Source organism: Mesocricetus auratus, unplaced genomic scaffold, assembly GCF_017639785.1.
Source record: "Mesocricetus auratus isolate SY011 unplaced genomic scaffold, BCM_Maur_2.0 Super-Scaffold_100015, whole genome shotgun sequence".
Lineage (NCBI taxonomy): Eukaryota > Metazoa > Chordata > Mammalia > Rodentia > Cricetidae > Mesocricetus > Mesocricetus auratus.
In genome coordinates, this window is record NW_024429198.1 from 33,075,672 (window position 1) to 33,090,236 (window position 14,565).

Here is a 14,565-nt window from a genome sequence, read left to right on the forward strand (position 1 = left end):
TAAAGGTGTGCGCCACCAGTGCCCGGCCTCTGTGGTACTTATTCATTCTTGTTACTGTGGCAAAGTAAACGCGACAGGATAGATAGTGAGCACCTTAACCACTTCTGAATGCACACTGCAATGCATTAAACACTCCCACCCTACCCCTCCATCTCCGGAGCTTCTGGACTCACACTGGTACTCAGTGCCCATCAAACAGCAAGTGGTCCTCCCCTCTTCTGATCCCACACCCTGCTTAGCTGTTGTCTAGGTACAAACTTTCATACGGCGTGCCGCCTCTTACCGGGGACCCCGCAGCTGCCAGCAGCCAATGGCACACCACGCTAAAAAAAAAAAAAAAAATGAATCTGTTACTTAAATCTGTCATTCCTGAAGATCTAAAGATGTCAGATCCAGGGTGGAGCCTCTTCACTGATGTTCAAGTCAGATTCACTGTGGGTCTGGAAACAAAATCTCAGGACTCCTCTAGATCTGAGTTGTGGTCACCTTGTGGGTGATTTCCTTTTTTTTTTTTTTTTTTTTTTTTTGGTGTGTGTGTGTTCACTCCTCGGGCTGAAGGTTGAAAGGATGATCAGACAGTGTCTATTTAGGCCACCTTGATACCTCTAGAGCCCAGTACAGAGACAACACATGGATGCCAGTGTGCTGTATGTGTTTAAATAGATGGAGCAGTCCAGTGCAGCTGGAGATGGTTCACTGGTTAAGGGCACTTGCTGCTTTTCTGGAGGACTAGGATTTGGTTCCCAGAACCGCAGCTCAACTGTGTGTTAACTCCAGTTTCAGGAGATCTACTGCCCTCTCCTGGCCTCCACAGGCATTGCATGTACACAGTGTGCTTACAAGCACCAAAACAATTCTACTCATAAAAGTAAATAAAATTTTAAAATTTAAACAGAACACAGCTTTACAGGAAAAAGTACCCAAAACCATTAGTTACCAGCACCCACGATGAGCCCCTGCTTCATACCCATGGAGATGCCAGGAGAAATGCAGAATCGTGCAGCCTTTTTGGAAAACATAGGTAAACAAGATTCACCACATAACTACATTCCATTCCTAGGTGTGTGTAAGAACAGCAGCACACACCCACACAGAAACATGCACACCTTCCATAGCACAGAAACATGCACACCTTTTATAGCACAGAAACATGCACACCTTTTATAGCACAGAAACATGCACACCTTCCATAGCACAGAAACATGCACACCTTTTATAGCACAGAAACATGCACACCTTTTATAGCACAGAAACATGCACACCTTTTATAGAAGTCCTCACTCATCACAACAGTCAAAGAGGAAACAACCTGATTGACAAACAGATCAGGGATGTGCACATCTGAATACAATTCAAAAACCAAAGGAGTGTAATGCTGGTACATGCAACACAAATGAACTTCAAAAACATCAAAGGAAGACCTGTTAAATGACTCCATTATAAGAAACATCAGTTGCTGACGGAACATGCCACAGAGACAGTACCTCAGTGGTTGCTTAGTGTGAAGAGGCAAAGGGGGGGGAGGCTGCTTCATAAGTAAGGGATTCCTTTTTTATTTTTAAGATTTATTTACTTGTTATATATACAGTGTTCGGTCTGCATGTATGCCTGGACTGTGTTCTGTCTGCATGTATGCCTCCAGGCCAGAAGAGGGCACCAGATCTCATCACAGATGGTTGTGAGCCACTATGTAGTTGTTGGGAATTGAACTCAGAACCTGTGGAAAAGCATCTCTCCAGGCCCAAGGGATTCCTTCTTGAAGAGCAAATTTCCTGACATTAGATTGCAGTAATGGCTGCCCAATTTGTGTATATACTAAAAAACATTGGATTACTTGAGAGGATTTCACATTATGTGAAGTATATATATCAATGAATGTGTTTAAATGATAAATTTTAAAAGTACGGAGTTTACCTTTTGGGCCTGTGGTGGTTTGAATAAGAATGACCCCCACAGGGCTGGAGAGATAGCTCAGAGGTTAAGAGCACTGACTGCTCTTCCAGAGGTCCTGAGTTCAATTCCCAGCAACCACATGGTGGCTCACAACCATCCGTAATGAGATCAGGAGCCCTTTTCTGGCATGCAGACATACATGGAGGCAGGATGTTGTATCATAATAAATAAATTAATTTAAAAAATGGCCACCATAGGCTCATGGTATTTAAATGCTTACTCACCGGGGAGTGGAGCTCTTTAAAAGGATAAGAAGAGCCGGGCGTTGGTGGCGCACGCCTTTAATCCCAGCACTCAGGAGGCAGAGGCAGGCGGATCTCTGTGAGTTTGAGACCAGCCTGGACTACCAAGCGAGTTCCAGGACAGCCTCCAAAGCCACAGAGAAACCCTGTCTCGAAAAACCAAAAAAAAAAAAAAAAGGATTAGAAGGCTTATGGGGTGTGGCCTTGTTGGAGGAGGTGTGTCCCTGGGAGGTGGGCTTCCAGGTTTCAAAAGTCCGTGTCAGTCGGTGTCAGGCCCAGTCTTCCCCTTCACTCCTCTCCCCCTCCACCAACAGACAGGATGTAGCTCCCAGCCACTTCTCCAGGGCTGTGTGTGCCACCATGCTCCCCACCATGATGGTAGTGGGTCAACGCTCTGAAACTGTAAGCAAGGTTTTTTGTTTTTGTTTTTGTTTTTTTTGAGACAGGGTTTCTCTGTATTGCTTTGGAGGCTGTCCTGGATCTCGCTCTGCAGTTCAGGCTGGCCTTGAACTCACAGAGATCCGCCTGCCTCTGCCTCCGGAGTGCTGGGATTAAAGGCGTGCGCCACCAACTCCGGGCATGCTTTCTTTTGTAAGAGCTGCCTTGGCCATGGTGTCTCTTCATAGCGATTAAACAGTGACTGAGACATTTTAATGTCTTTGTCTAATTTTCTTCCCCTGAAAGGGACTGAGACAGAAACTGCTGTGACTGGTACTGGCTGCACTCCAAGAGTAGTGTGGTGGCCTGAATGAAAATGGTCCCCAAAGGGCGTGGCCCTATTAGGAAGGTGTGGCTTTGTTGGAGTAGGTATGACCTGGTTGGAGGAAGTGTGTGCCTGTGGAGGTGGGCTTTGAGGGCTCATATGTGCTCAAGCCATGCCCAGTGTTCCAGACCACTTCCTGTTGCCCTTGGGTCAAGATGTAGGTCTCAGCTCCTTCTCCAGCACCATGTCTGCCTGCATGCTGCCTTGCTTCCTACCGTGACGATAACGGATGGGACCTCTGTAACTGTAAGTGAACCACCACAGTTAAGTGTTTTCCTTTATAAGAGGCCACGGTTATGGTGTAGCTTCACAGCAATAGAAACCCTAACTAAGACAAGTGTGTGTGTGGGGTGACAGCTGGCCCTTCCTGGCTCCCATCAGCTTATATAGCCTGAGTCAGCCTGTGTAGCTGACTTTTCTTTGCAGACAACTGTAGGATATCTGGAGACCTAAAGTCTAACTCAGGGTGCTCTATCAGAAGCACACCACAGATTCAAAGCCTGGGACTCACTAGAGCCACTTCAAGGAGGAAAAGGAGATACTTCTGGAGAGACAAGCCCAAGGCCTTTTGTTTTGTTTTGTTTTTGTTTTTGTTTTTGAGACAGGGTTTCTCTGTGGCTTTGGAGGCTGTCCTGGAACTTGCTCTGTAGACCAGGCTGGCCTGGAACTTGCAGAGAGTTCCATATTTAAATCTGTGGACAGCAGGAAAAGATGGTGACACACGGGCCAGGCAGGCTTGAGGGTCTGAGATCTCAAGGCCCACACCCCTGGTGACTCACTTCCTCCAACAAGATCACACCCACACCTACTCCAACAAAGGCCACATCTCCAAATAGCGCTACTTCTGAGCATTTTATTCAAACAACCATACCACACCTGCCTTTAAGAGAACAATGTAACAACCAAACTCACTTGCCCAGGATTTTTCATGTAATCTAAGCTAAACAATAGCTTTAATTTTTTTCTTTTGGTTTTTCGAGACAGGGTTTCTTTCTGGCTTTGGATGCTGTCCTGGAACTAACTCTTGTAGACCAGGCTGGCCTCAAACTCACAAAGATCCGCCTGCCACTGCCTCCCAAGTGCTGGGATTAAAGGTGTGGGCCACCAATGCCCGGTTGAGCTTTAATCTTTGTTTCCTTTGTTTTTGAAGACAGGTTTCATTGTGTAGCTCTGGGTGTCCTGGATCTCACTCTGTAGACCAGGCTGGCCTGGAAGTCACAGAGATCCACCTGCCTCTGCCTCTTAAGTGCTGGGATAAAGGGGTACATCAGCACTGCCTAGCTTTAATCTTAAATTATGCCCTTCATGTCCTTCGCCCAGAATAATGCATGTGTGTGTTATATACATGTGTTGCAGTAAAAAGCACTGGAAGCAGCAATATGTTGTAGCAACCTAATATGATAAATATCCATCAATGCTGGAAACAGCATACAGATAGCTTGTTACCTGGGTCAGTAAAACTTCATTCCTTGTAAAACCCCATTAAAGACTTCTGATAAGTGGGCTAGAGATTGTAGACAGAGTTTTTTTTTATTGGAACTGCCATCTGTTCTGTTCAGCCGACCACTTCCAAATAACCACTCAGAGACTTAATTATAAATACTCAGCCGATAGCTCAGGCTTATTACTGACTAGCTTTTACAACTTAAATTAACCCACTTATAGTAATCTACATTCTTCCACGGGGTGTTACCTCTCTTTCATCTTGCATCTCATGTTTCCTCTCCATCCAGCTCAACTCCTTTGACTCCACCCTTCTTCCCAGTGTCCTTAGGCTGCATCTGCTGCCTAACCTTATCCTGTCCAGTTATTGGCCAGCTAGCTTCTTTATTAAACCAATCACAGTGATATATATATTTATATAGTATAAAGGAAAATTCCACAAGAGATGACTCATTGGTTAAGAGCACTGATTGTTCTTCCAGAGGACTCAGGTTAAATTCCTAGTGCCTACGTGGTGGCTCACTACTGCCTGTAATTTCCAGTATTAAGGGGATCAAGTACCTTTGTCTGGACTCCTCAGGTACTACACATACATGTTCATAGACATATACACAGGCATTTTTTTGAGTTTTATGTAACTACACACAAAACAAAAAACTAAAGTAAAACTAAAAAAATTATTTCTGCAAAGTATCTCATTCATTTCCCATGTAATTCTTTCTGTGCAAAAGATAGTTCCAGAGTAGAAGCCCTTTGTTACACAGTCACAGATACACACATGGATTCACAAGACAGCATTCATGCAGGCACAGCTTCAGATTCATATGACTCCAGGCAGGAGAGCAATGGAAGTCATGGGGAGAGAAGTGGAGAAGTAACTTCTGGGCTTGTTCCTGGTCAAACCACTCCAAAGGGAAGTGATCTGCAGTCTTCCCTAAGGCTAGGGCTCTCACAGGCCCTAGCTGGTAAACATTACAGACAGGTTTTCCCCCTTTACCTCTTTTCCCTTGCTACAAACCTTTACATGCCTAAGGCTAGCCCCAAGGTCTATTCCCTTATTTGGAGTTCTGAGACAGAACTCCAAGGTCCAACAATCAAAATTCACTATTTGGCTAATAAGTCCAATCAGGGTTTACCAACTTACCCTAGCACAGACTTCCCCTGTCCGTTAAAGACCCATTTCTGAAGAACACCCTCTTGCTCCTCTTGCTGTCTGGCTTTTCTTGGCTGCTGCTTGTGTTAGCTGCTGCTACTGCTGCTGCGGCTGCTGCTGTCTTTTCAGTATCCCCAACCCCCCTTGCCTCCTTTGTGCCGAGAATTTGGTGTCAGGTATGATTCTGAGGGGTCGACCTCCCTTTCAAATACTAATGAATTTTGAATACTCTGACATTCATGTCACTGTTGCACCTGTGTGTATGTCCGGACTTGCAGGTCCTTTCTGTAGCTTGCAAGATTTCACAGCACTGTGAGTACTAGCTAGTAGGGTCAAAGCTTCCACCAGCTAGATTTCTTCACGTTCCGTGACATGAGATTGTGGTATCTTACTATCAAGTTCTGGGGAATAACCAATAGATTGGCAATAGCTTGGACCACATTGGCCAACAACTCAGAAAAGCAAATTCCTGGTAGTTAAGAGTTTTATTTGAGCTGGGCGTTGGTGGCGCATGCCTTTAATCCCAGCACTCAGGAGGCAGAGGCAGGAGGATCTCTGTGAGTTCGAGGCCAGCCTGGTCTACAAGAGCTAGTTCTATGACAGCCTCCAAAGCCACAGAGAAACCCTGTCTCAAAAAACCAAAAAAAAAAAAGTCTTATTTGTTAGTCTAGTTGGGATCTTGAACCCCCATTATAGGGTAACTATTTAAACTTCTATAGATAAATATCTTTTGGGAAGCTTCTATACTCTAGTAGGTTCCCATATGACTTTTCTTTTTTGGGGGGTTAGTTATCCCTCCCCATATTTCCTCCTCTACTCTGCCCTCTGTATTATTGAAAATTATCACTAAAATTTTGTAAAAGAACTCTTTTGGAGGTAACTATTTGTGTGCAGATTTAAGTGTATTTTCATTTATTCTAAAATGGTTGAAATGTCTTTGTAATGCATGCTTTTTAACGCAGTGTTGAGTTACAGCAACCTCCCAAACCCTGGGCTCACAGACTAGCTTTGGCTCAGCTCTGCTTTCAAGGCTGCATTGTGAGCGCTCTCTCTTCTCCATCTTCTTAGGCCTTCTCTTCTGCGCATCCTTAAGTCTGTCCCTTCCTGTGAAGGTGCATGAGATTGTACTAAAAGGACCCCTGGAGACTTCCCAACCTTGAGTGGGCCCAGTTCAAGATGCTTAACTAAATCACATCTGCAAAAGCAAGATCACCCTCCCCCCACACACACATTAGGTCATACAACTGTCAGAACCATCACTGGAGGCCATTCTTCAACCTCAAACTGCACTGCTCCATTGGCTTCCTTCCTTGGGAATGGGGGATTCGGGTGCTGTGGGGCACCTGGGAAGAAATGAATGTCTGTCCTTCCACTGATACTCTAGACCAAGGGCTCAGAACCTAAATAAGGTGATGTTAAAAAGCACCTACAGCTAGATCTACAGATGGAATTTGCCTCACCTGAGACCATGATGTGCAGTCCTGGACCAGAATGCAAGATGGTGCGCACTTATCTGGGCTCCTGGAGGTTCCTCTGGCACAGCTGAGCAGTAAGTCCCCATTTGTGTGTCGACAGTCTCTGGAATATTCAGGACAAGCAACGTGACTGTATGTGACCCCTTACATGCATCATGAGAGTCAAGGAGAGGCAATAGAATCCCACAGACTTTGGGAGCCTCGGGGTTGGGCATGCACTAAATGGGAACACCAACTTCCCCCCCACCCAGCCCTGCCATGGCTTCCTTCTGTTTATTCATCTCCCTCCTGTTCCTTCCTGGTTTAAGTGTGTTGATTCAGGAAGTGGCTGGGGCGGGGGAGCGCTTCCCGTGTTTTCTTGGCCCCTGGACAATCAGACTTCTTTGGAATTGATCATAGGTGAGTCTTACAATGATTTCCCACAAAACGAACCAGCTGGGAAACAGGGCCAGACCTGGTGGAGGGAAGAGCAACACCCCGTGAAATGGGAAGGGGTCAGTTGTAGTCTGGGGGCGGGGCGAGGACTGCCCTGCTCATGTTCTCTCTCCTGGGCAGAAGAAGGACGCCAGACAGACTTGGATATACATTTTCTATTGTTTATTGTCACCCTCTCATTTGGCGCCTCATTGCATAGGTCCCTACTGACAGGCAGGGCAACAGGTTCTTCTGGTTCAGCTTGCCCAGCCTACTAGGGTCCGTCTGATGTCAGGGATGTATTTGGGAATTCCGATGTCTTTTCCTGTAAATGAGCACCCGGAGCATGAATGACCTCTCATATGAAGGAGGATCAGCAACTGTAGCGTGCTGACGCCAGCCCTGCAGTCGCCTGGGGTAGTAAGTAGCTCCAAGCTCCGATCCTGGGCAAGGGCTGCCAGCCCCTCGTAAGCTTGCTTAGTGGCTTTCAAAGACCCCTGGAATTCAGGGGAGGGTGGAGCCCTAGGCCTAGAACTGGCCACCGTGACAGTCCTTTTTTCAACATTCAGTGTCTCATCCTCAGCTGTTAGTAGCTCGGCATTACATCTACATTGTGCCCAGCGCGCGGCGTTAGCTGGAGACAAGTACACGTGGACACTTGGCCTGAAAACGCCTCCCTGTAGATTTTTCCTAATCTGGGACACACAGCAGAACACAGCTGAGTGCCCGCTGCCACTTTGGTCCCACCCCGCAGTGCGCGCTTTAGGACCCAGTGGGATAGCCGCGGGATCCTGGAGTGGGCGTGGTGGCCATTGTGACGTCAAGGGGCGGGGCTTCCTCTGGCTGGGACTGAGGGACAGAAGGACCGACTGGCGCGGCGTGGCTGGTAAGGGTCGTGGATTTGCTACACTTTGGTTGCTATTTGCTGTCGGGCGGAGCCTCCCAGGGGAACCTGAGGACTCGGGATCCAGGTTGCTATGCTTCCCGCTGGGCCACGCGTCCACCCCTCCCCCACTAGCTGAACCCGTTTTGGGGCGGTGTCACTCCCGCGGCTTTCGCTCTGGGGCGGTGCACCCCTTCCTTCCCCTAAGCCGGTGGCGTGCATTCCTAGTCTCGGGGAGGCGAACAGAGGACCAGGCGCGCATCTCCAGCTCCCCAGGCTTCCAGGGCGCAGGACCGGTCCTGGCTGTGCCGGGAACCCCTGCGGCGCGCCCCTGGGAGCCTGGGCTTCCGAGGCTGTGGGTGTGGAGCACAAGGTTCCCAGGCCCTGCGTAGACTCCAGGTCCGGAACAGGTGCGTCTTGCTCCAGCTCCTGTCAGTATTTTACCCTTGTTCCCCCTTCCAGGTCGGGATGGTGGCTGACTGCGCAGGATAGTGGCGGCCATGTGGAGGTGACAGCCTGTGGACTCAGGGATCGCAAAGGAGCTTGGACCAGGTGGACGGCTCTGGCTGGCATAGCGACCTCGGTGCTGGCGATGGAAGCGGAAGGCTTGGGTTGGCTTCTGGTCCCGCTGCACCAGCTGGTTTCCTGGGTGGCCGCCGGGGCTATGGTCTTCGGAGGGGTGGTGCCATACATCCCCCAGTACAGGGACATCCGGAGGACTCAGAACGCCGACGGTTTCTCCACTCACGTGTGCCTGGTGTTACTGGTGGCCAATATTTTACGGATACTCTTCTGGTAAGTTCGGGACTTTCCTACCTCGGAACGCTGCTGGAGAGATGGCTTTGTTCTTGAGGCAGCGAGCGGAGCTGTCTTCTTCCCCCAAGGACCTCTGGAAGAACTGGCGCTTATTCTTCCATGGTGATTGAGTAGCCTGAGCCATTACTGAATTTACCAGGACACGTCATTTCCAGGAAGACTGGCAGGGCTGGAGCAGAGAGTCAAATACAATTTCCAGACCTGCCCTTTCATTTAATGCATGCTTACCTTTGTCTCATAGACCCCTGGGGCCTTTTTCTGGGCATAGTTCCTGGATTCCTGCCTTTCCCTTCTAGTGCGTGGAGTGGGGTGCCAGGGGGAGAAATAATCAAGTGAGTTAGTAACAGAAAGCTTCCCAGGACTTCCTTCTGCTATCCGGGGAGAGCCTTCTGCTCCCGGGAAAGCCTTCTGCTATCCTTTCTCCCTGACTTTGCTTTTGTTGCTGTTTGGTTTTTGTTTGTTTGTTTGTTTTTTGTTGTTTTCTTTTCAGAGACAGAGTTTCCTGGCTGCCCTAGAACTTGCTCTGTAGACCAGGCTGACCTCAAACTCACAGAGACCCAACTGCCTTTGCCTCCAGAGTATGGCATCAAAGGCATGGGTCACCACCTTCCAGCTCCTCCTGACTTCCTATTTGACTTGTATCTTCAGAGGTAGGAAGTCAGACTTTCCCCACAATGCTTAGGAGGAGTCTGGTTTTTAGCTATTCTTGGGCCGACTTCCTCTCATTTTCATTTTCATTCTGCCCAGGAAGTTGAAATTAATTTTAACAATTGTTGAAACCACATATACTTGAAGATTTTGTTGTTGTTTTGAGGCAGGGTTTCACCATGCAGCCCTGGCTGTCATGGAGTTCACTTTGTAGACTTAGTTGCCTTCAAACTCAGAGATCCTCCTACCTCTGCCTCCTGAGTTGTGAGATTAAAGGCGTGTGCCACCACGGCTCTCTCTTACATACTTGAAAGGATGCTTTCAGAGGAAATAAGAAAAGGTCTCCTCAATGGGCAGTGGCATCGGCACAGGCCTTTAATCCCCCAGCACTTGGGAGGTAGAGGCAGGAGGATCTCTGACTTCAAGGCCAGCCTTGTCTACAAAGCTACACAGAGAAACCCTGTCTCAACCCCTCCCTCCAAAAAAAAGTTTTCTCACTACATGTTAAATGTTTGTAGCTTTTCTTCTGGCCAGTTCCAAGTTCTGTGCACATAGGAAGGCTTTATAATCCTCATGAAGGGCCTGCAGAAAGCTAGGGAGAAGGATCCCAGGGAGAACGAATCTAGGGAGGAGGGACCCAGGGAGTTGATGGCAGAGTTCATTATGGTCGACTTTTTTTGTTTACTGTTCGAAATGCATAAGTTTTTACTAACTCGTATTACAATCAATTAAAATCAGTCATACTAGGTTAGCAAGATGACTCTGCGTAAACGAGCTTGCTACCAACCCTGAGTTCAGTCTCTTCCATGTGGTGGAAGGAATCAACTCTGACCTCTACACATGCAGAAACAAATGTAGTAAATCTACATTAAATAAAAACACACCCATGTTGTACAGTTTGGTGAGCTTTGTCAAAGGTGTCCACCCTGAGTTTATGAGTAGAGAGTTCACTCTGCAATTCTGCGTTCTGTCCCAGCACTGGGTGCCCTGTGTCCCAGGAGTGTATTCTTGCCTGGGTCTGTGAGGAGGTCAGCTGACTCTGAACTGGCATAAGTTGGTCATTGTAGCAATCTTGGAGGATGTCACCTTGCTCTTTGTCTTTGGGCCAGGTGACTTCTAAGGAAAGGGTCATTGAATTCTCACTTTTGTTTTTAAAAAGCAGGGAAATTACATTTCGAAGATTCCTTCCCCTTGTTTCCCCCTGAGACGAAGGTTGAGGTCCCCAGTTGGGCTGTTACTGTGACTGGGTGCAGTGAAGCAGCTTAATTACATCAAAGGTTGAACGGAAGCAGACCCTTCAATACAGCCGTGCTCATACTTTTCGGTGCTCCGTGTGTGCAGGATGGAGCCTTGTTGTCAGGCAGGCTGCCCATTGTAGCCTGGCCTCACTGTTCAGCTTATGTAGGGACAGGATATTCACATTTTGGTTTCAGGAATAAATTTTCTCCAAGTACTGCCTAAGTTTTGACTACTGACGTGGTTTGGAGCAATCAGAAGCCAGGCCACTTTCCTTGTGTGCCCTAATGGAGAGGGACACTGGGACTGATCCCCTTGCCTTTGTGCTGGACCCTCTGGGAAGACCTGGGATACTTTTCATTGTGGGAGGCCTGGCTGCCTTCTGTGGAGGCCAAATGATGTCTTTAGTAGGAAGCCCACCCAGGGCATTCTAGAAGACTGTGAGGAAGGGAGGGGCTGAGCTCCCTGGCTCTCCTGACCGTTTCCATCTGGGAAGTATCTTCCCCGATCCTCACTTATGAAAGTCAGAAGTCTGAACAGTGTCTGGACACTGCTGCCCGTCTGTAGACACTGATGCTCCAAGGTGCTGTGGGGGCTCTTCTGGGCTTCTTCACAGCCTTCTGTAGCCCCAGGCTTGGCATCCCTCTCAAGGATTCTCAGTTCAGCATCCTCTCAGACTTCACAGCGCCAAAGGCTGCAGCGTCTGCGCTTAAGTGGAGCAGCCACGGGAACACACACCCCTTCCCTGTTTATGCAGCTCTCCCCCCACCCCCGAGGTGGAGAGCAGGTCCTGAGTGTGGCAGACTCCAGATGACAGGGGAGCCTTCCAAACTATGAAAGAGTTAGTACCGTCAGCTGTTTTCCAGCACTCACTGGGACACAGACCTCAGGACTCACTGGAGGTTTGGGGCACGGTATTTTTGTTTGTGTTTTTGTTTTTAGATCGGATAGTCCTTTAGGAAGAGACTTATCCAACTGTACTAACAGGGATTCTGAAGCTCGGGGAACTCTCAAGCCTTTATTTCTTAGAATCCTCATCACCTTTAGCAGACTGTTCTCAATGAAATGTGGGTTACAGGATTTTGCATTTTTGATGTTAGAGGCTAGGACCAAGTGATCCCTTTATCTACTGTTTGCAATGCTTGTAATAGAAGTGGAGAAGGGCAGCACTGGTGCCCAGGTTCTACTTGAGCAAAGTTCTCCAGTCCTGGTAGATCTGAGGATGGCGGTGTTCCGTCCTCACCACTGCTGGCCGCAGGTCTTGGCTGTGATCATGAAACATTGTATCTGAGAGGTGGTAACATTCTGCTACTATGGTGATAAGTTTCCTTTGATATGTAGGGAGTAGCGATAGAGATATCTAACCTCCTCCAGAGGCGTATTGCTGTTACTTTGGGGCTTGGAGTTGTCCAAAGAACCAGTTGCTGAACTTGGTCAGCCTTGTGCACCCCGATCTAGCACACGTCTCCCCACGATGAGTACCAGCCTTTATTCCTATGAGAGTCTTTGGACTCACCATCCAGAGCAGTGTGATAGCAATCACCACTTGCCTGTAGATGAGTTCTGCTAACCCACAGTCTTAACCAGGAGAGGAACAACACTCTTAGATATACTCAGTAGGACGCGGTTGACATTGTTTTGGTGAGAAATGGCACCTTCCTATATCTGTAAAACTTGATGATGTTAAATGTTGTTTCCTATTTATTTTGTTGCTTATGCCTTTCGGAGTTATGCTTTTTGAAAGTTTGCGTGTGTCCTGTTTCTGCTCCCTTCCCAGCCAGCCAAATCCTCCGCTCTGCTTGCTGGCACTCTGTTAAGTGGTCCCCTTCCTCTCCTGTGACCATCCAGCTTATTAGGACTGACTCTGATGTGGCACATGGAAGCTTAAACCTGGACCTCTTTCTCTGTCGTCTTTCTAGTAGCCACTGTCAATTTGTTTGGGAAACTGTGCCTTCAGCCTTGTGTGACCCTGAAGTGACACCTTCCCATGTTACCTCCCCACATAATCCTCTGTGAGCAAATTGTCAGCTAGATAGCCAATGAGGAAGAACAGTTCCTAGAAGTGACTGAGGGCTTGGCCTACCTCCCAATAACTCTAAGTTTATGATTTACACTTTTCAAGTGAAAATACCAAGTCTCCGAGATGGTGGGTCACAGATGCACAGATCTGGGGGCAGTGTGGTAATCACAGGACCCTGGGACAGATCCTAAGAGCTCGTCTGCCTGTGCCAGCTTCATATCCACTCTGTGCCTAGGTTGTCCCTTTTCTTTGTCTTCCTGTCCGTTCTCTAAGCTCTCCTGACCTCAGGCAGCTGCTTCAGGCAGTCTGTGGAGCTTCTGAACTCCCAGGGGGCATTTGGGCCTTGAAACCTGCACAGCAGACTTGTCCTGGACTCGGAAGGTACAGTCTTGGCTCCCCACCCCACTGGAAACTGAGACGTGACCCATTGCTGAGGGGAGCCTCTCTACAGCATGTCCTCCCTTGTGTAATACCTTCCTGCTGGCTCTGCTTACTTAGGCCGTAGCACAGCCCACGGGAAGTTACTTAGGGATTGTCCAGAGCTCTCTAAAGACCCTCAAGCCGGTTAGAATTCTCTCTGACCGGGAATTGTTTGTAGGCACAACTTTCAGGAACTGAAGGTGGCTTTTGGGTCAATTAAAGGGTTTGTGTGCTGTGCATTATGGGACAGCCTTTCCTTATGGAACACACAGGCCTGGGGACACAGTCTTTGAGATACAGGCAAGGTTGTCTCCCTGTCTCCAGCTGGTCTTTTATAAATTGTTGTCACTGCATGCAGAGTTTTGTGAAATGCTTTCATTCTGTAAATAATTTACTGCTGTCAGACCTGTCCAAGTTAGCCACAACCTTATGATTCTCTTGCTTCAGTCTCCCAAGCGTGGGCCTATGGGAGTGTACCATAAACCCAGCATATGAAATATGCTTTGGTTTTCATTTGTGGATTGATTTTTTAGCAAGTTCTTGGCATAGTAGTAGCCACATGGATGATGTGATAGGATGTATACCGTTTCCCCATGTCCCTCTTGTATATGGGTGTGCGAGCTGCATTAACAAGTTTTCCTGGCTGCCCTCTTCAGGCCTGGAGGTTACTCCTGTCCCAGGAGACCAGTGGAGTGAGGAGCCAAGGGGAAGAGAAAGGCTGGCACTGTTGCTGCGTCTCACAGTTTTCAGGAGTTGTGGGACTGCTGTAGAATCTCCTGAATTTCAGGTGCTAACCACCAATTAAGGTCTTGGAAATAACTTTCAAGCCAAACAAACTCAGGCCAATTCTAGCCTGCATTTTTGTGCTTTGCAGCGGTGGGGTTAAGACTGGGTTGGGGCCTGCCTTTGGAAGGGGAGCTGTGTGGGCTTGTCTCTATGTCACAGCCTGATGGAATTCTGTTCTGCCAAGGGTGTTGGTTGCTGAATTGCACTTTTGCCCTCCAAAACGAATGGCTATTCAGCACTAGCAGAAGCTACTAGGGTGGCTGGGGGTGTGGTGTGGATAACTAGGAAGAGAAGGTGGCCCTGGGCTAGGAGG

General features: G+C 48.1%; 1 protein-coding gene across 3 annotated transcripts in view; it reads left to right on the plus strand.

Moving 5' to 3' along the window:
- The first annotated feature begins 8,187 nt into the window (after positions 1–8,187).
- Positions 8,188–14,565, plus strand: part of Slc66a2 (solute carrier family 66 member 2) — a 33,575-nt gene continuing 27,197 nt past the window's right edge. For 2 of the 3 annotated variants that reach the window (XM_040757779.1, XM_013124206.3), the window contains exons 1-2: positions 8,188–8,329; positions 8,789–9,121. In XM_040757779.1, the coding sequence (XP_040613713.1) occupies positions 8,919–9,121 (203 nt within the window). In that variant the 5' untranslated portion in view covers positions 8,188–8,329; positions 8,789–8,918. The other variant, XM_040757780.1, reaches the window with a different exon arrangement.